This window comes from Nothobranchius furzeri, chromosome 5 (genome assembly GCF_043380555.1).
Source record: "Nothobranchius furzeri strain GRZ-AD chromosome 5, NfurGRZ-RIMD1, whole genome shotgun sequence".
Classification (NCBI taxonomy): domain Eukaryota; kingdom Metazoa; phylum Chordata; class Actinopteri; order Cyprinodontiformes; family Nothobranchiidae; genus Nothobranchius; species Nothobranchius furzeri.
The window spans coordinates 81,568,027-81,588,016 of NC_091745.1; the positions used below are offsets into that span (position 1 = coordinate 81,568,027).

A 19,990-nucleotide genomic window follows, 5' to 3' on the forward strand; every position below is an offset into this window, starting at 1 on the left:
TGGGTGTTTTCAGACCAAAGACAGTAGTTTAAGTTCCTGGCAAACAGGAAATATTACGCATTGGTATCAAAGATTATCAAGAGGGAGGGAACGAAGAGATGTTTGCCCGACCCCCCCTCCTAACACAACACTAAAATATGATTCCTTGTCCATGATAGGAGAGAGTCACATGTGGCAGAAAGTAAAAGATAATGTGATTAAATGGTTATCAAAAGTACCCCCTGCAATGTCTGATCCCCTGGCTGAGGCAGAGGAAGGTGAAGAGACCGTTCCTCTTTTTCTAGAGCCCGGTGTGCGGGGTAAGAGATCTACTTCAGACTTAGCTCGACTCTTACGTAAAGGTCATAGTGAATATGCAAATTACACAGGATATATTATTTTGCATATGGCATAAATGGCACATTACGTCATGTGAGTCTGATGGTACGTGGTGTGAATGAAATTATGAGTGACAGTGTAGTGCAGGTTTCTAACAATGTAATTCAAGGAACTTCTGATTCAATGGGCATGTTGGTAAAAGGAGTGAGAGAGCACATCATTAGGCCTGTCTGGGACGCTCTGTTCTGGCCCCTCTGCGCTCTAGGATTAATGTGTGGGGTGATTATTTTAATAATCGGTATGATTTTGGCCTGTAAAAACAACAAATGGCAGTTGACAGGAAGAAAGCTGTTAGGAGAAAGGAGAAAGGACCTGGTAGATCCAGATAAGATGGGAAGAGAGGTGTCAAGGTAGAGGGAGTATTAGCCCCCCTTCTTGTTGCTCCTGTTTAAGTGCAGGCCTCTCTGCACCGCGTGTCACTTGCTCCTTAACTGTCAGTCTGTAACTTGAAGTGAACCAATGGCTCATCAAACTCACCCTGAATCTGAGCTGATTGACGCTCTGAATCTGGAGGTATGTCAGGATTTTGTAACTATTTTATCCAGTTTGTCTTTAAGATGTTGTAGACATTTCATAACTGGTGTACACTTGTTGTGAGGATTATTGTTGTAAAACTATGCCTGCAGATAGGAATTGTAGTGTGGTTCTTCCTGCAGCCTCTGATGATTTATTTTCTCCTATAATTAAGAAATGTTTATGCAGTAATGCAGTTACTTATTGCTTCATGGAATGAGTTATATATCTCATGTGGAACATATTTTATGTTCCTTCCAGATGGACTCGATTCGGCAGAATATCATAGAGGGATTAATCCCCTCCGCAGGTCCATCATCTGTTTTCTCTCTGAATGGCGCATACTATTTGTGCACCGTGAATCACGGGAGGGATGGATTGCCTCAGACTAAGACAATCGGGCTCCAGTGTGAACATGCTACGATGAATAAACGCTGCGTGTCTTGCAGGTTTATTCAGTACATCCAGACCAAATGGAAAAGGGATTCAAGCGGGAGACTGATCAGGAAGACGACATACTAATGTTGTCCTCCCCGGGAGTAGATGCCCTGCTTGAGCAGGCCCACGACGAGGAGCTGACAACGGCGCCCTCATCTGACGTGGCTGAAGAGGTTGTATCAGTAATGACGGCAGCTTCGACATGCGTCCCGTGTCCTGATGTGATACGTGAAATCCCTATGGTCTGTCTAAGTAGTGAGCCAGCAGGCATTCCTTCCCCTGTCCGAATTGCACCTGGGAGAGAAATGAGATGGAGGATTAAATCCCAGAAGGGGTGTTACTTTGTTTGTCAAGGCAAGATTATAGATTGCTTTCAGTTTATGAATATTTTGTCTGTAAAGACTGGATGGTTCGGCCCAGAAGTCTGTAACTCTTTTGGAACCGCACCTTTGTTGGATACGAAAAATCATGTTTTGGTTTTCAGCGCCAGCTTCCCACCTCAAATGATGGGATCGCTTCCGCGTGGAGAGGCTCCGGTGATGGATTTATCTTTATTCTTTCTGGGTGAAGATCCCACAGATGGGAGAAAGCAGTTTAAAGGTTATGTAACAACCCGCAAAGGGACCTTGTGCTTACCCGTAGCTGATGATGGCATTATGATGAGAATGAGGGTTGATGTGGAGGCCACAGTTAGGTGTCTGAGTGTTCAGCCGTTCCTGAGTGAGATGGATGCTAGATTTATGAAAGCTTGCATTGCTGCTCTATCTTTTTATGGTCCTTTGCCTCAGTACGTCCTCATGGGGGATGTTGCAAGCCCGAGCAACCAGTCAAGGCTTAGAAACAGTGGTCAGGGACAAGGGTCACACAAGGGTCAAGAGGACAGGAGTTCAGGACTTGCTGGTGAGGACAGAACTAGGCAAAGGGTCAAAAGACAAGCTGTCTTCTCTAGATCCACCCATGGACACACCCCTGGGCCCGCCCATAACTCCACCTCTGGCGGGAAAAGAAGGAATGGCATGGAGTGAGGAGAGGTCCAGCTGGACCCAGGAGCTCTCAGGAATGCTGAAAGAAGATCTACAATTTGCTACCAATATGAAGATTTATGACCTGTGCTCTCATTCCAGGAGTGCAGCATGTAACTTTTGTGCCCTCATGTGAATACTGCATGTAGTGAAATGATACTAAATGTCTTATGTAGAGCTAAAAAAAGTGTATCTGGTAGATGACCCCTTGACCTAAACTGTCAGGAGAGAATGACTTGTGACTCTTGCATTGTTTAGAGCAGTCTCAGAAATGATATAAAAGGATGCAGCTCAGATCGAGCAAGGGTCTTCGAGAGAGGGCTTCAGGCTTCGTTCTTGGGGAGATTCTGAGAAGACGAGAGCTGGTGTAAACTGACTCTTATTTAATCATTTTGAACTAATTCCTCCGTGGGGGATAGTAGTTGTTTTTTACTTTACCCATTTTTGTATTTTGATTTTGTAATAAACCTTTTTTGAAAAAGAAACATAATCCTGATTCTTTCAGGTTTTCTCTAAAGCTTCACGTTTGGAGCCCTGGCCATAATTGCACAGAGGTAAGCATGTCGAAGATCGGTCTCTGAATTATCAGGACTTACTTTACAGTTTATAACAGAATAATATAAAGAAACCTTAAGATAAGGGAAGTTTTAACTTCTCTCCCCTTGCGAGTAACGAGTTGTATTAAGGGTGATAAAAGCAAAATATTCGAGGTTATTTTGGCTCTGATTGCAGGTTGAAAAAGTCTCTAATCAGCTGGAAGGTTGGATTAATAAATAAATTGATAAACTTATGTTAGCCTGATCAACTAGCATAAATCATTTTATAGTTACCAACCTCCCACATAAGCTGTTAGGGGCGCAATTAATTCCGGGTAGCCCAAACAATTGCTGAGAGGCTTGGCTTGCCTCCAGACTTCTCTCTAGTATCTTAACCAAAAGGTAACGAGTTTAAAAGAAGTGTAGCACTCTGGGGCTGGCTATTCGTGCAAGTCATTTCACCTTTAAAATAAAAGACAAGATTCTAATTAGATAGTCCAAACCCGGATCTGGTACGATTATACTCGTCGATACACCCCCGAACCCTGATGGATGCACCGTCTCATAAGTTCTAACGGAACTGGGTTTTAAAGGAACCGGTAAATGGGACGGGCACGCGACACCCTGACTGCATGGTTCTGGTTCTGAGCTGCTTGATGGATCAGCTGACTGAACTCTCCCATATCAAGAAAAAACAACACTTACACTTTAATCATGGAGCCTCAATAGTTGGAATAATTATGGACAGGAAATCCTTCCGTCTGAAACATGCATTAAGTGTGAACGACTCTCCATGAGGAAAACATTTCATGAGGCAAGACAGCAGATAATAGCAGCTCCCACACCACATTCCTTTTCTTAAGCCTGAATAGTTGCTAAAGCGCCAACATTTGCTGGTGTTGCAAATCCGAGAGTGGACATTTGTCTCTCAGACTTCATGCGTGTCTGTTTTCTCCTTTGTTGTTTTTCCTCATTCAGCAGCTCTGCCTCTGCAAAGACAGCGGATGTCTGGATTGGTGGAGAGCTAAATTGCTTGGTGTGAGCTCCGTCACGGCTCAGCTCTCCTTGAGATAATGAAATGACAATTAATGGGAAAGCTGTTGCCGTTCGCTCATTTGTTCAGTTGCAAGTGGAGCAGCAGCCTGGGAGGACTGGCAGAAAGTCCTGCAGTCAGGAGGACCAGCGGTTCTTTAATAGTAGAACAGGTAGATATTAAATGTCCTTATTCCAAATAACTGTTGCTGACATTAGACATAACGATGACGAACAGCAGAGATCTGCTCACAGCCGTCTGTGTGAATCAGCTGATTTCATCTCTCTTGTTTACCTGTTGATGATTTTATGTCAGTGAGCCAAGCGGGACAACAGAAGCCCCTCAGCAGTACGTCTCTGATATGGACTACATTTCATGAACAGCATTTAGGAGGTCATCTATAAACATTATTAATAATCTAGATTATTTTATTGAGGCTTGTTTATGCAGAAAAACTGGGTCTGAAAGTCTGTTCCTGTTTTACACAACCTTTGTGATTTATTCAAACGTGACAGGAAAATGTACACACACACACACACACACACACACACACACACACACACACACACACACACACACACACACACACACACACACACACACACAAACGAGAAGTGGTCAGATGGAGCTTACGATGGTGATAATCATTGATACCGTCAATAGAAGCAGCACCATGTGGCGCTCTAAGGCAGAAGATATTATTCATCACATGAAACAACTCTTAAGTCCACCTGTTGGTTAATTCCCACTGAAACACCTCTGCCCAGTTAGCTGTACTGGGATTTTAGCTCACAGACTCCCTGTTGCACAACATACAGTTAATGCACCATTAAGTCATTTGAAGACATATGAACGTAATGTTGTAAAACAATATAATCTTTGCATTCTCACTTCAGAGATGGGGGGCTGTTTGTTAATTGTGAGTGTGGGGGTGTACACGTCAGAAAAATGTGTCCTAAATTAAATATTTTTCCATCTCACCATCTCCAAAAGGAGCTCTAGTCAGGTGCAAAGTTTGCTTAAAGTTGTTCAGATTTTGTAATTTTTCAGGTTTTTCTTTATAAATCTCAAAGTCACTGACCCGTTTTGTCCATAAGCAGCTTTGCAAGTGAGGCCCAGGCATTCAGTCAGAATGATGTCTATGTCTAAACTGTTAAGGAAGAGCCTACAACCACTATTTTATGTCCTTTATTCAACATATATTGATCCTCTCACCTGGCATCCTGTGATCCACAACAGGGTCCAGACCGCTACCTTCATAGGTCCATCAAATCTATCACTAATGGTCAAACATGTCAAAACACAGGAAACCTTTTGCTATCCCGATCTAAAGGGACCACTAGAGAGGATGCACTTCTGGAGACACGTAACTCATGTATGAAGGTGTGTAGCTACTGTATTAACCCTCTGACATGTCAGTCAATACATTATTTACCATCGCTGGAGGCCCACATGGAGCTCCAAACAACTGAGGTAGTCCATGGGAGAATGGCACAATACAACACACACACACACACACACACACACACACACACACACACACACACACACACACACACGCGCGCACACACACACACACACACACACTCACACTCACACTTCCTTGAAAACGAGAAAGGGCAGAAGAAGACCCGAGGGCATCATAAGCGTCTCTACACTGTGCTGTGAAGTGGAAAGTTTAACTAGCCAAACCAAAGCAAACAGAAAAATGACGTTTCCCTTCCTCTCCTCTGCTGCCGTGTTTGGCTGCTGATACATTTCTGTAAGTCAGCACACATCCGAATGTGAGCCCATAATTAATATCTCACAGGACATAACCTGCTCATGTAAAACAAATAATTAGACTACAAGCTGGTGTTGGCTGATCCTAAACACAAAGGATGTAAGTGAAGGTAAAATATGACATGGGATTACATCATCTCTGTTATTACTGCTGGCTGTGATAAAGCAGAGACGTCTAGTTAGCACGGCTGATCAGGTTAAGCCTCTGTGCTCACAAAGCAGCAGCATGCTCAGGTACAGGAAACAGAAGGGATCAAAGGTTACCTGGTACTGGCTGGCTTTGGCAAGTTCCTGGTTGGCCGAGTCCACGTTGGATGACGCAGTCTGGATGTAATCTTCAATACTGTCTGAGGAAGTAAAAAGACTTGAGTCACTTCTACACCCTGCTGAACTACAACATGTTCAAACATAAAACTAAGTGAAGGCAGGTTCCTATCAAATCCTGATGTTTAGTGCTTTTTAGGTTAAAGTACCCTGCCCTTGACCAAACAACACCAACTTACACTAAAGTAAAGACACATCATCACAGTTTACTTCCTGGGTTGCCACTGCAGCGCTGTCTCATAAAAAAATGCATTTTTATGAACTGAATTGTTTTGTAAGTGACATCTTAGATCAGCGTAATGACCGGCAGGCTCCAACATAAGTGCTCTGGAGTCTGGTAGGTGGTGGCCGACGGGCCAACGACACAGAAACTCCAGGAGACTCCAGGTGACAAAGTTACAAAAGCCTTTGGAGTGAGTGGGGAAGTTGATCTGCTGTTTGAGTCCAAAACTATCTAAACAGGAAGTAAAGTCTCTGGTAAGAAGATTGTTTTCATCCATGTGAATGTTAAAGTCACCAGCGATTACCAGATTGGGAGAGAGTATGGAAAGGTGAGTGAGGAGAGCAGTAAAGTCATTTAAGAAGTCCTTATTCGGCTTGGGTGGGCGGTAGACAGTACATATGATGGTAGGAGTGGATCCAGGGAGTTGTAATGCGCTGTATTCAAATGAGTGGAAGGATGGAGCAGAGACTGGAGAGACTTTCCACTGCTTCCGGTGAATTATCGCGAGACCTCCACCCCTCCCTGACTCCCGCGGTTTACAGATGTAAACAAACTCAGGCGGAGTGGAGTTATTGAGTGAAATAAAGTCATTATTAGGGTGTTGCCAAGTTTCACTCAAGCAGAGAAAGTCAAGTTTACGGTCAGAAAGGAGATCGTGGACGAGATGCCCTTTTCCCGTAAGAGAGCGAATGTTCAGTAGGCCGAAGTTGATGGTGGAGTTGCTGTGTTTGATCGTATGCTCAGCCGACCTGGCTAGGTGGGCTAGCATGCGGTGGTTGGCAGTTCGGGTCTTTGTATGGGAAGAGCGGCGGGTTTTGGACCAGAAGGAGCTGACTGCGCCAGACTCTTGGACACAGAAACTTCGTCGGGATCCTCGATGAATGTATCTGCGGCGTGGCTGGAAGGCGATGTCTGGATGGAGATGCAGGGCCGCTGGTGGAGGAACCGGCAGGGAAAAGCGCAGCCATAAAAGTTTGTGAGCAGAATATTGAAGAAGAGCAGTCACTGGGTAGTGGACATGGACAAGACGACCCAGGTGAGCACGGACCACACCCATAAGCCGTGGATCCACATCCTTGTTTGACTGTTGAGGCTGAGCGAGCGTGTTTAAGCCCCTCAGACAGGCAGTTATTTCAGTCAGATGGGAAGGTTTTCAAAAAGGGTCGAATAACAGTTCAGGTAGGCTTCCAAAATAGCACAAAATAGCGTAAAAATGTATAAAAATGTATAGAAGTAACGTAAAAACAACTAACAACCGGTGAGCAGCAGCAGCCAGACGCGCCAGCGTTCACTCACCAGTGAGGAATGAGTTAGGAATGAGGGTCAACTCTAACAGGAGGCTAATGTTGGCTAAATTCATGTTGGGCCTGTCATTTTCTTCCATTTCATGCATCATTTTGAAGACTGTTTGAGCCAGAATGATCCAGATTACTTTATAGCGTTCTACTGGAAACCCATCTGGACCTGGAGCCTTCTCGTTGGGCATGGGTTTAAAGCTTCCTGGTGAGTCCAAAAACATCGTTCACTCTGTACTGAAAATTATCTGAACAAGGACATCAAAGCCAAGTTATGCTTTGAACCAAGTACAGTAGGCGTACCATTGGACCTCTAGTCTACAAGTGCGCACGCGCGTGTGTGTGTGTGTGTGTGTGTGTGTGTGTGTGTGAGAGAGAGTATTTTGTAGTTGTTTACTTCTTTTGCTGTTGTAAAAAGATGAACAGTCCTTTTCTTGCTTGTTTCCTAGCAAAACCACCAGACTTACCTCAGTGAAACTCAGAAAGTGATGAATGTGTGTCTACAACTGTTCTTAGAAAACCAACATTTAGCCAACGGCTCTGTGCCACATTACCTAAGAGACTCCAAACACTTCTCAACATGAACAGACAACATTTTGTGCTAACCAATGAAATCTAATAGTACTGAGTAAAAACAAAAGTGACGTACTTATTTGATGGTACAGAGGAAGAGGTTGTCTATGTTTTTTTTTGTTTGCTGTGCTGGTTCCTGCTTTCTGAAGTAACCTTTCTGATTGTATGTGTCCCCTCCCAGGCTTTTATATAGCATGCCTATATTCATATGCCAGCATGAATAGGACATAAAAGCACTGATCCATCCTTCTTCAGCCTATTCATTTTTTGTATCACCTGCTGCTTTTCTGACAAACACCTCTACAGCACAACCACATATTATTCATATCTGCCACTACGCCGACTGAGAAAGCCATGTTCAAAAAAGGCCGACGGCTCTTTCAGTGCATCCCTTTTTTAATGGGAAAAGGTCCATTATCGCCTGAGTCAGTAATGATCAGATTGGACCTATGCTTTGGCATAATGAACTCTGCGGTATGGGTCCCCTTCTATCTCTGATGGAGGTGCTCCTTGTACCTTCTACGTCTGAAACATCACACAACAAGCTTCCTGCATGCAAACTCAATTATTTAAATTATGTGCATCCATTTGTATTAGCTGAGTCAGGGGAAACGAATGCTCATGCAACATTGCAAATAAGTACAAATAAACTGGTCTAAATTACTAAATAAATAAATAGCTCTAGTTGTATTTAAATTAAACATCATTGTCTTTGCACACTGATAAATGGTGGCAGACAGGTGGTAATGTGTCTGTCTGTCTCTGTGATTGCTAGTTCCATTTCTAATGAGCAACTGGGTGTATTTTAATAGCTGGCTTTCCAAGTAGCTGATCAGAAGAAACTAAATACTCACACCACAAAGCAAGTATTGGTTTAATGTCCTTTGGAGTCAACGGAAATCCAAGTTGGACACCACAGCTTACTGGCCATAGTAAACAAGTAAGGGAATGTGATTCATTTCCTTGAAAGATGAAATCATCAAAACCAAAATAGGCCTTTGATTTGTGAACGATCAGGAGATCTGACTGTATGACCCCAGAAGAGCAGGTCCCAACCTGGTGCCAACCTGGGCATCAAAGGTCAGAGGTTGTAAAGCTAGCATTGCAAAAAGGTTGTGAAAATCAATCTGTTCAGAGCCAAAGATCGAACTAAAGAAGAGGTACTGAGACACTGCTCTCTCACAGGGATGTGCTGTTTGATCAAAGGTTTTACTTTTAATAAAGGAGCACTAAGAAAAAGGAGCACTAAGCTATAGGACCACTAAGCTAAAGGAGCACTAAGCTAAAGGAGCACTAAGCTAAAGGAGCACTAAGCTAAAGGAGCACTAAGAAAAAGGAGCACTAAGCTATAGGACCACTAAGCTAAAGGAGCACTAAGCTATAGGACCACTAAGCTAAAGGAGCACTAAGCTAAAGGAGCACTAAGCTAAAGGAGCACTAAGCTAAAGGAGCACTAAGCTAAAGGAGCACTAAGCTAAAGGAGCACTAAGAAAAAGGAGCACTAAGAAAAAGGAGCACTAAGCTAAATGAGCACTAAGCTAAAGGAGCACTAAGCTAAAGGAGCACTAAGCTATAGGAGCACTAAGCTAAATGAGCACTAAGTTATAGGAGCACTAAGCTAAAGGAGCACTAAGCTAAAGGAGCACTAAGCTATAGGAGCACTAAGCTAAAGGAGCACTAAGCTAAAGGAGCACTAAGCTAATGGAGCACTAAGCTAAAGGAGCACTAAGCTAAATGAGCACTAAGCTAAAGGAGCACTAAGCTATAGGAGCACTAAGCTAAAGGAGCACTAAGCTATAGGAGCACTAAGCTAAAGGAGCACTAAGCTATAGGAGCACTAAGCTAAATGAGCACTAAGTTATAGGAGCACTAAGCTAAAGGAGCACTAAGCTAAAGGAGCACTAAGCTAATGGAGCACTAAGCTAAAGGAGCACTAAGCTAAATGAGCACTAAGCTAAAGGAGCACTAAGCTATAGGAGCACTAAGCTAAAGGAGCACTAAGCTATAGGAGCACTAAGCTAAAGGAGCACTAAGCTAAAGGAGCACTAAGCTACAGGAGCACTAAGCTATATGAGCACTAAGCTATAGGAGCACTAAGCTAAAGGAGCACTAAGCTATAGGAGCACTAAGCTAAAGGAGCACTAAGCTAAAGGAGCACTAAGCTATAGGAGCACTAAGCTACAGGAGCACTAAGCTAAAGGAGGACTAAGCTATAGGAGCACTAGGCTAAAGGAGCACTAAGGTATAGGAGCACTAAGCTAAATGAGCACTAAGCTAAAGGAGCACTAAGCTAAAGGAGCACTAAGCTAAATGAGCACTAAGCAAAATGAGCACTAAGCTAAAGGAGCACGAAGCTAAAGGAGCACTAAGCTAAATGAACACTAAGCTAAAGGAGCACTAAGCAAAATGAGCACTAAGCAAAATGAGCACTAAGCTAAAGGAGCACGAAGCTAAAGGAGCACTAAGCTAAATGAACACTAAGCTAAAGGAGCACTAAGCTAAAGGAGCACTAAGCTAAATGAGCACTAAGCAAAATGAGCACTAAGCTAAAGGAGCACGAAGCTAAAGGAGCACTAAGCTAAATGAACACTAAGCTAAAGGAGCACTAAGCTAAATGAACACTAAGCTAAATGAGCACTAAGCAAAATGAGCACTAAGCTAAAGGAGCACTAAGCTAAATGAGCACTAAGCTAAAGGAGCACTAAGCTAAATGAGCACTAAGCAAAATGAGCACTAGGCTAAAGGAGCACTAAGCTAAACGAGCACTAAGCTAAATGAGCACTAAGCTAAAGGAGCACTAAGCTAAAGGACCACTAAGCTAAAGGACCACTAAGCTAAATGAGCACTAAGCTAAAGGAGCACTAAGCTAAAGGAGCACTAATCTAAAGGAGCACTAAGGTAAAGAAGCACTAAGCTAAAGGAGCACTAAGCTAAAGGAGCACTAAGGCATAGGAGCACTAAGCTAAAGGAGCACTAAGCTAAATGAGCACTAAGCTAAATGAGCCCTAAGCTAAAGGAGCACTAAGCTAAATGAGCACTAAGCTAAAGGAGCACTAAGCTAAAGGAGCACTAAGCTAAAGGAGCACTAAGCTAATGGAGCACTAAGCTATAGGAGCACTAAGCTAAACGAGCACTAAGCTAAAGGAGCACTAAGCTATAGGAGCACTAAGCTAAATGAGCACTAAGCTATAGGAGCACTAAGCTAAAGGAGCACTAAGCTATAGGAGCACTAAGCTAAAGGAGCACTAAGCTAAATGAGCACTAAGCTAAAGGAGCACTAAGCTAAAGGAGCACTAAGCTAAATGAGCACTAAGCTAAAGGAGCACTAAGCAAAAGGAGCACTAAGCAAAATGAGCACTAAGCTAAAGGAGCACTAAGGTATAGGAACACTAAGCTAAATGAGCACTAAGCTAAAGGAGTACTAAGCTAAAGGAGCACTAAGCTATAGGAGCACTAAGCTAAAGGAGCACTAAGCAAAATGAGCACTAAGCTAAAGGAGAACTAAGCAAAATGAGCACTAAGCTAAAGGAGCACTAAGCTAAAGGAGCACTAAGGTATTGGAGCATTAACCTAAAGGAGCACTAAGCTAAAGGAGCACTAAGCTATAGGAGCACTAAGCTAAAGGAGCACTAAGCTAAAGGAGCACTAAGGTATAGGAGCACTAAGCTAAAGGAGCACTAAGCTAAAGGAGCACTAAGCTAAATGAGCACTAAGCTATAGGAGCACTAAGCTAAAGGAGCACTAAGTTATAGGAGCACTAAGCTAAAGGAGCACTAAGCTATAGGAGCACTAAGCTAAAGGAGCACTAAGCTAAAGGAGCACTAAGCTATAGGAGCACTAAGCTAAAGGAGTACTAAGCTAAAGGAGCACAAAGCTAAAGGAGCACTAAGCTAAATGGGCACTAAGCTATAGGAGCACTAAGGTATAGGAGCACTAAGCTAAATGAGCACTAAGCTAAAGGAGCACCAAGCTAAATGAGCACTAAGCTAAAGGAGCACTAAGCTAAAGGAGCACTAAGCTAAATGAGCACTAAGCTAAAGGAGCACTAAGCTATAGGAGCACTAAGCTAAAGGAGCACTAAGCTAAAGGAGCACTAAGCTATAGGAGCACTAAGCTAAATGAGCACTAAGCTAAAGGAGCACTAAGCTATAGGAGCACTAAGCTAAATGAGCACTAAGCTAAAGGAGCACTAAGCTAAATGAGCACTAAGCTATAGGAGCACTAAGCTAAACGAGCACTAAGCTAAAGGAGCACTAAGCTATAGGAGCACTAAGCTAAATGAGCACTAAGCTAAATGAGAACTAAGCTAAAGGAGCACTAAGTTATAGGAGCTCTAAGCTAAATGAGCACTAAGCTAAAGGAGCACTAAGCTAAATGAGCACTAAGCTAAAGGAGCACTAAGCTAAAGGAGCACTAAGCTAAATGAGCACTATGCTAAAGGAGCACTAAGCTAAAGGAGCACTAAGCTAAAGGAGCACTAAGCTATAGGAGCACTAAGCTAAAGGAGCACTAAGCTAAAGGAGCACTAAGCTATAGGAGCACTAAGCTAAAGGAGCACTAAGCTATAGGAGCACTAAGCTAAAGGAGCACTAAGCTAAATGAGCACTAAGCTATAGGAGCACTAAGCTAAACGAGCACTAAGCTAAAGGAGCACTAAGCTATAGGAGCACTAAGCTAAATGAGCACTAAGCTAAATGAGAACTAAGCTAAAGGAGCACTAAGTTATAGGAGCACTAAGTTAAATGAGCACTAAGCTAAAGGAGCACTATGCTAAATGAGCACTAAGCTAAAGGAGCACCAAGCTAAAGGAGCACTAAGCTAAATGAGCACTAAGCTAAAGGAGCACTAAGCTAAAGGAGCACTAAGCTATAGGAGCACTAAGCTAAAGGAGCACTAAGCTAAAGGAGCACTAAGCTATAGGAGCACTAAGCTAAAGGAGCACTAAGCTATAGGAGCACTAAGCTAAAGGAGCTCTAAGCTAAAGGAGCACTAAGCTATAGGAGCACTAAGCTAAAGGAGCACTAAGCTAAAGGAGCACTAAGCTAAAGGAGCACTAAGCTAAAGGAGCACTAAGCTATAGGAGCACTAAGCTAAAGGAGCACTAAGCTATAGGAGCACTAAGCTAAATGAGCACTAAGCTAAAGGAGCACTAAGCTATAGGAGCACTAAGCTAAAGGAGCACTAAGCTATAGGAGCACTAAGCTAAAGGAGCACTAAGCTAAATGAGCACTAAGCTATAGGAGCACTAAGCTAAACGAGCACTAAGCTAAAGGAGCACTAAGCTATAGGAGCACTAAGCTAAATGAGCACTAAGCTAAATGAGAACTAAGCTAAAGGAGCACTAAGTTATAGGAGCACTAAGCTAAATGAGCACTAAGCTAAAGGAGCACTAAGCTAAATGAGCACTAAGCTAAAGGAGCACTAAGCTAAAGGAGCACTAAGCTAAATGAGCACTAAGCTAAAGGAGCACTAAGCTAAAGGAGCACTAAGCTAAAGGAGCACTAAGCTATAGGAGCACTAAGCTAAAGGAGCACTAAGCTAAAGGAGCACTAAGCTATAGGAGCACTAAGCTAAAGGAGCACTAAGCTATAGGAGCACTAAGCTAAAGGAGCACTAAGCTAAAGGAGCACTAAGCTATAGGAGCACTAAGCTAAAGGAGCACTAAGCTAAAGGAGCACTAAGCTAAAGGAGCACTAAGCTATAGGAGCACTAAGCTAAAGGAGCACTAAGCTAAAGGAGCACTAAGCTATAGGAGCACTAAGCTAAATGAGCACTAAGCTAAATGAGCACTAAGCTATAGGAGCACTAAGCTAAAGGAGCACTAAGCTATAGGAGCACTAAGCTAAAGAAGCACTAAGCAAAATGAACACTAAGCAATAGGAGCACTTAGTAAATGGAGCACTAATACAGCACAATATCTCAATCCAGAATGGCTTCCTATCTCTGGCTCCTTCAAAGGCAGTTCGAAATCTGGGTGTTGTGATTGATGAACACCTGACCTTTAAAGATCATGTGGCCTCTGTTGCTCGTTCATGCCGCTTTGCGCTGTATAACATACGAAAGATCAGACCATACCTAACACAACATGCCACCCAGCTCCTGGTGCAATCTACTGTCATCTCCCGCCTCCATTACTGCAACGCCCTTCTAACTGGTCTTCCAGGCTGTACTGTGAGACCTCTTCAAATGGTCCAGAACGCAGCGGCGCGTCTGGTCTTCAATCAGCCAAAAAGAGCACACGTCACCCCTCTGTTCATCGAGCTCCACTGGCTACCGCTAGCAGCACGCATCAAATTCAAATAGCTAACACTAGCATACAAAGTCCGAGACGGTACGGCTCCCATCTACCTGAATCCTCTTGCAAAGGCTTACGTCTCGGCCCGGCCGCTCCGGTCATCACAGGATGGTCGGCTAGCAGTGCCTACACCACGCTCAGGACAATCCAGACTCTTCTCATGCATCGTTCCACAAATGTGGAATGACCTACCAAGCACTATCAGAACAGGAGCTTCCTTTTCAATTTTCAAGAAACTCCTGAAGACCCTGCTCTTCAGAGAGCATCTTCTTAACTAGCACCCTCCCTGCACCCGTCCCCCTCTCTACCATCCACTCCTTGTTCCCTCCTCTCCATGATTCGTCATGCTGCCTCACTGCCACCTACGACTGACTGGAAATTGGCTTTTGTTGTTGTTAGACTAAGGGCAACATGCCGATTATCACTTGTAAGTCGCTTTGGACAAAAGGGTCTGCTAAATACATAAATATAAACACATAAAAATAAACATAAACATAAACATAAGTAAAAGGAGCATGCGGCGTCAGGTTTCGGGGGGGGGGCAAAGACGCATTTAGACCTGACTGCCTGTGCCGTTAGGGTTGGTGTAATATCTTATGGCAGATCAAGACTGTTACAACCGTGGTGATAGCAGACTGCACTGATTTTCACATGTGACACGCTTGTGTTTTCTACGTGCAGTTTCTGACAGGTAGGATCAGTGACAGTCACCTGGATGCTTGATTACATGTGATAGGTGAAACGGGAAACTCTTTAATTATCCTTTAAGATTCAGGAAGGCGACTCATTTGACACGACTGAAACCATGTGTTGCGTAGTTACAGGTGAAACATTGGTTCAGTGCATCGGTCTCGGAGAACTTTTATGTCAGATGGGGACGTGACCCCTTCTGACTTAAAGTCAGTTAACAGGTCCCACAGGACAGGTTTAAGTAGTTAGCTGGCTAGTCAGTGCTGCTCATCAGCTAGGCTCTCCGGCTGTTTAAACATGTATTAGGCAGATTGTAGTTCTGATCAAATATGTTGTTTTTTCTAAGCAATAAAGTTCCAGATATAAACAACAACTAAACTGAATTGTTACCAGGAGAAACTCTCTCTTTAAACACCTAAAACTCAACTGTTACTAGTAAAACGTCCTAATTTAAACAGGTAAAATGAAAACATCCAACTTACAGTCATTTTCTAAATATCTGAACATACATCTAAACTGGCACTTGAGCTTGATTACAGTTAAAGCAGTTGTAGGTAAACTAAAACATTTATACTGCATAATATTGTGGTTAACAGTGTCAAAAGCTAACTAAAAGATAATAATTATTTAAATACCGAAGCAGGATCCAAAGTGGTCAGAGATATGAGACCCAAGTCAGTGCTACTGTTTTGTTTCCTTCTTAGATTTGCCGACACGAGGAGGAGAAAACATGTTTTCTAAGAACTGCAGCCAGGTCCAGGTTAAAACACAGAGTTAACCTGTGATTGGTGGCTCAGTTCACTCTGATCCAGGAACCAGCCCGAACACGGCACAGGCACCTTTCACCTTCACCCACATAAACACAACATTTTTAGCTTCATCTTTTGTTTTTCAGTTCTCTAACATGAAGTAAAGATCAAAGCTCTGCCGAGTGGAGCTGAAGGAACAGTCCATGACCCATCAGCAGAGCATCTGTGTGCTACATTTCTCTCTCTGTTTGCAGAGCCTGCATCACTTCAGGGAACAGAGAGGAGTTTACAGATATCAGAGTCTAAATGGATTTTCTCTCACAGGCCTACAGTTTTTTAATTTACATCTGAGAATCTTAGCGTGGCAGCGAGGTGGAGGTTAAAGCGTCTGTTTGCCCGGAAGAATTATTTTAGCTCAACTTATTAATCGTGTGCGTCATGGTAAGATGCTGCACAAAAGGTTATCTTTGCAAGTTGAGTCACACACAGCGATGTAAACAACCTTGAACACAAATACAAAGATAAATAAATCACACACAGATACATACCGATGGCATCTCCCTGTTCGTGGACCATGCTGGCCAGATCCTTCATTATTTGACTGACATCGAGCATATCTCTCTACGGGAACACAGAGAAAAGAAATGGGTTACTTGTTTGTTTGGGCTGACGGAGGGTTTCATTTACCTGTTGGGTTTGAAACAAGTTAGGTGTCAATCTGGTAAGCCTCGATTCACTCCACATGCTAAAGCTACAACAACAAATCTGCCAAACAATCTAGCTTAAGACATCTTTTCCATGCCTCTTAACACAGTTCTAACATAGTATAGCTCAGTTAGAGTGTGAGACGTTCTGCACTCAATAACATCAGAGAAGAAGAAACAGCCGCTGCTACCACAACTACCAGAGTCCCAAAAAGAAAAGCACCATTTGAAGCACGGACAACAAAAGATGTTTGGACCTGGTAAACTGAGACTGGTGTTCAGCGCTGTCTCGTTTCCTGTGGGTTCTGGTGTCAGGTGGACATGGCCTCGGGCTAAAAGCTGACAAGAGGGGTGAGAGTTCATATTTGCGTTTTGCAGATTTGGTCTACCAGGAGCATATGACCTTATGAGCACAGAAAGCGTTCTACAGTGTATATCAGCAGCAAATTAGCTAAATAGGAGGGAGTTTGGCCATGCAACGCTTTAAAAGCTATGGTAAGGATTTTAAAAGTGCCTAAAATTCACAGGGAGCTAGTGAAGGCAGGCCAGGGCAGGAGTAGTGTGTGATGGTTTAAGAGCTCCAGATGACAGCATGCAGTTTGGTGAATGAAGCCAGTCGTCTGAGCCAAAGACAGCCGGATCCTTCAGGCATTTGCTCCCAGGAGGAAATATGCTGAATGGTGATTTCTGATGAGTTAGAATCAACTGCATTTTGTTTAATTGTAGTAAATTGGATGTAACTAATTCCATCCATCCATCCATTTTCAACCACTTATCCTGAGTCGGGTCACAGGGGCAGCAGCCTAAGTCGAGAGGCCCAGACTTCCCTTTCCCAAGCTACTTGGGCCAGCTCTTCCGGGGAATCCCAAGGCGTTCCCTGGCCTGCTGAGAGGCATAGTCCCTCCAGCATGTCCTAGGTTGTCCCTTGGGTCTCTTCCCAGTTGGACATGCCTGTGAAAACCTCACCAGAAAGGCATCCAGGAGACATCCTAACTAGATGCCCGAGCCACCTCAACTGGCTCCTCTTGGTGTGGAGGAGCAACAGATCTACTCCGAGCCCCTCCCGGATGACCAAGCTTCTCACCCTATCTCTAAGGGAGAGCCCAGCCACTTTTCCGAGAAAACTAATTTCAGCCTCTTGTATCTGCGATCTCGTTCTTTTGGTCATTACCCAAAGCTCGTGACCATAGGTGAGGGTAGGAACGTAGTTCGGCCGGTAAATTGAGAGCTTTACCTCTGGCTCAGCTCTCTCTTCACCACGACAGACCGGTACAATAGCGTGCCTAGAAATCCTGTCAGTAAAAGATATGAACAGAATCGGTGACAAAGGGCAGCTTTGGTGGAATCCAACTCTCTGTGGAAACGAGCTCGACTTACAGCCAGCAATGCAGACCTAGCTCTGACACCGGTCAAACAGGGACAGCCCATATCAGAGGACCTGGTACCTCATACTCCCGGAGTCCCCCTCACAGGACCCCCCCAGAAGGCTTTGTCTAACGCCTTCTCCAAATCCACAAAACACATGTAGATTGGATGGGGGACCTCTCACGCACCTTCCAGGATCCTCCTAAGGGTATAGAGCTGGGCCAGAGTTCCATGGCAAGGGGGAAAACCACAAAGTTTCCCCTGAATGCGAGGTTCGACAATCTGACGAACCCTCCTCTCCAGAACCCTGAATAGACCTTACCAGGGGGGCTCAGAAGTGCGATCCCCTTGTATTTGGAACACACTCTGTGGTCCCCTTTATTAAATAGAGGGACCACCACCCCGTTCTGCCAATCCAGTGGAACTGCCCCTGATGGCCATGCGATGCTGCAGTCGTGCCAACTTACGCAGCCCTACGACATCCAGAGTTTTAAGGAACTCTGGGCAGGTCTCATCCACCCCCGGGGCCTTACCACCAAGGAACTTTTTGACCACCTCAGTGACCTCAGCTCCAGAGATAGGAGAATCCAACCCAAACTACCCAGACTTTGCTTCCTCACTGGAAGACGTGCCGGTGGGATTGAGGAGGTCTTCAAAGTATTCCGCCCACATATCCACAATCTCCCGAGTCGAGGTCAGCAGCAAACCATCACCACTGTAAACAGTGTTGGTAGTGCACTGCTTTCCCCTCCTGAGACGCTGGATGGTTGACCAGAATGTCCTTGAAGCCATACTGAAGTCTTGCTCCATGGTATTACCAAACTCCTCCCACGCCTGGGTTTTTGCCTCCGCAACCACCAGAGCCGCGTTCCACTTAGTTTAGTTTAGTTTAGTTTATTTGTCATATGCAAGTTAGCACAGGGTCAACATTGCAATGAAATGTGTTTGACGAGCAGCGGTCTCTCAGCAGCATCATACAATAGAAACAAGAAGAAGATATAATACAGTAAAAGCTAAATAATAGAGAGTCATGCTAAAAGTAAAAGCTTACTAAATAGATAAGTAAGTATAGATGACTAAATATAAATATATGTAAAAAAAGTGAGTAGTACCATTAAAATGAAGTAACCAGTGCAGGTTAAATTGTACTTGTGGAGCTGCAGGGTAACATCTGTATCCTGTGTTTAAGTGTGTGTTTAAGTGTAATGGTTGAGGTGTCGTATGGCTTGGTGGTAGAAACTGTTTTTAAGTCTCGTAGTCCGAGCAGGCAGACTCCTGTAACGCCTGCCAGATGGTAACGAGGAGAACAGCTGATGCGCTGCGTGGCTGTGGTCCTTGATGATGCTGTGTGCTTTCCGGAGGCATCGCTGGAGATAAATGTCCTGAATGGCAGGAAGCCTTGTGGACTTGGACTGCCGGTATCCATCAGCTGCCTCTGGAGTCCCACATGCCAAAAAGACTCGATAAGACTCGTTCTCCAGCTTGACATCATCCCTAACCGTCGGTGCCAACCAGTGGGTTCGGGGTTGCCACCACGACAGGCACCGACAACCCTCTGACACAGGTCCGGTCAGCCGCCTCAACAATAGAAGCACAGAACATGGCCCACTCAAACTCAATATCCCTCCGTTCCCTCTGAATGTGTTCAAAATTCTGTTGGAGGTGGGACTCGAGCCCTTTCTAACACGAGACTTGGCCAGACAAATCCAGCAGACCCTCACAATACCCCTCTTTCTTAAAATCTTTAATCACAATTGTCTATTTTTTTGCTCATTTTAAATATTTTTTTAATCATTTTCTAAATTCTTTTTAAATTTTATATTTTTTGTTTTTGTGAAGCGCCTCATGATTTTTATCTTGAGAGGCACTATACAAAAGATCTTATCTTCTTCTTCTATTGGGCTGCCAGTTCTTACCGGCTTCCTCCTCCATCATCAAAGCCGACTTACTACCAGGTAGTGGTGAGTTGACAGCTCAGCTCCTCTCTTCACCCGAGTGTCCAAGACATGCGGCCACAGATCAGATGAAACAACAACAAACTCAGTCATCAAGCTGCAGTCTAAGGTACAC

The 19,990-nt window shown here is 44.0% G+C and overlaps 1 protein-coding gene across 2 annotated transcripts in view; it reads right to left on the reverse strand.

Moving 5' to 3' along the window:
• tsnare1 (T-SNARE Domain Containing 1) overlaps positions 1 to 19,990 on the reverse strand; it is a 259,913-nt gene that overhangs the window by 60,599 nt on the left and 179,324 nt on the right. For both annotated transcript variants that reach the window (XM_070551261.1, XM_070551262.1), the window contains exons 9-10: positions 16,400 to 16,472; positions 5,967 to 6,049 (exon numbers count right to left, since the gene is read on the reverse strand). In XM_070551261.1, coding sequence (XP_070407362.1) covers positions 5,967 to 6,049; positions 16,400 to 16,472 — 156 coding nt within the window. The remainder of the gene's footprint in view (positions 1 to 5,966; positions 6,050 to 16,399; positions 16,473 to 19,990) is intronic.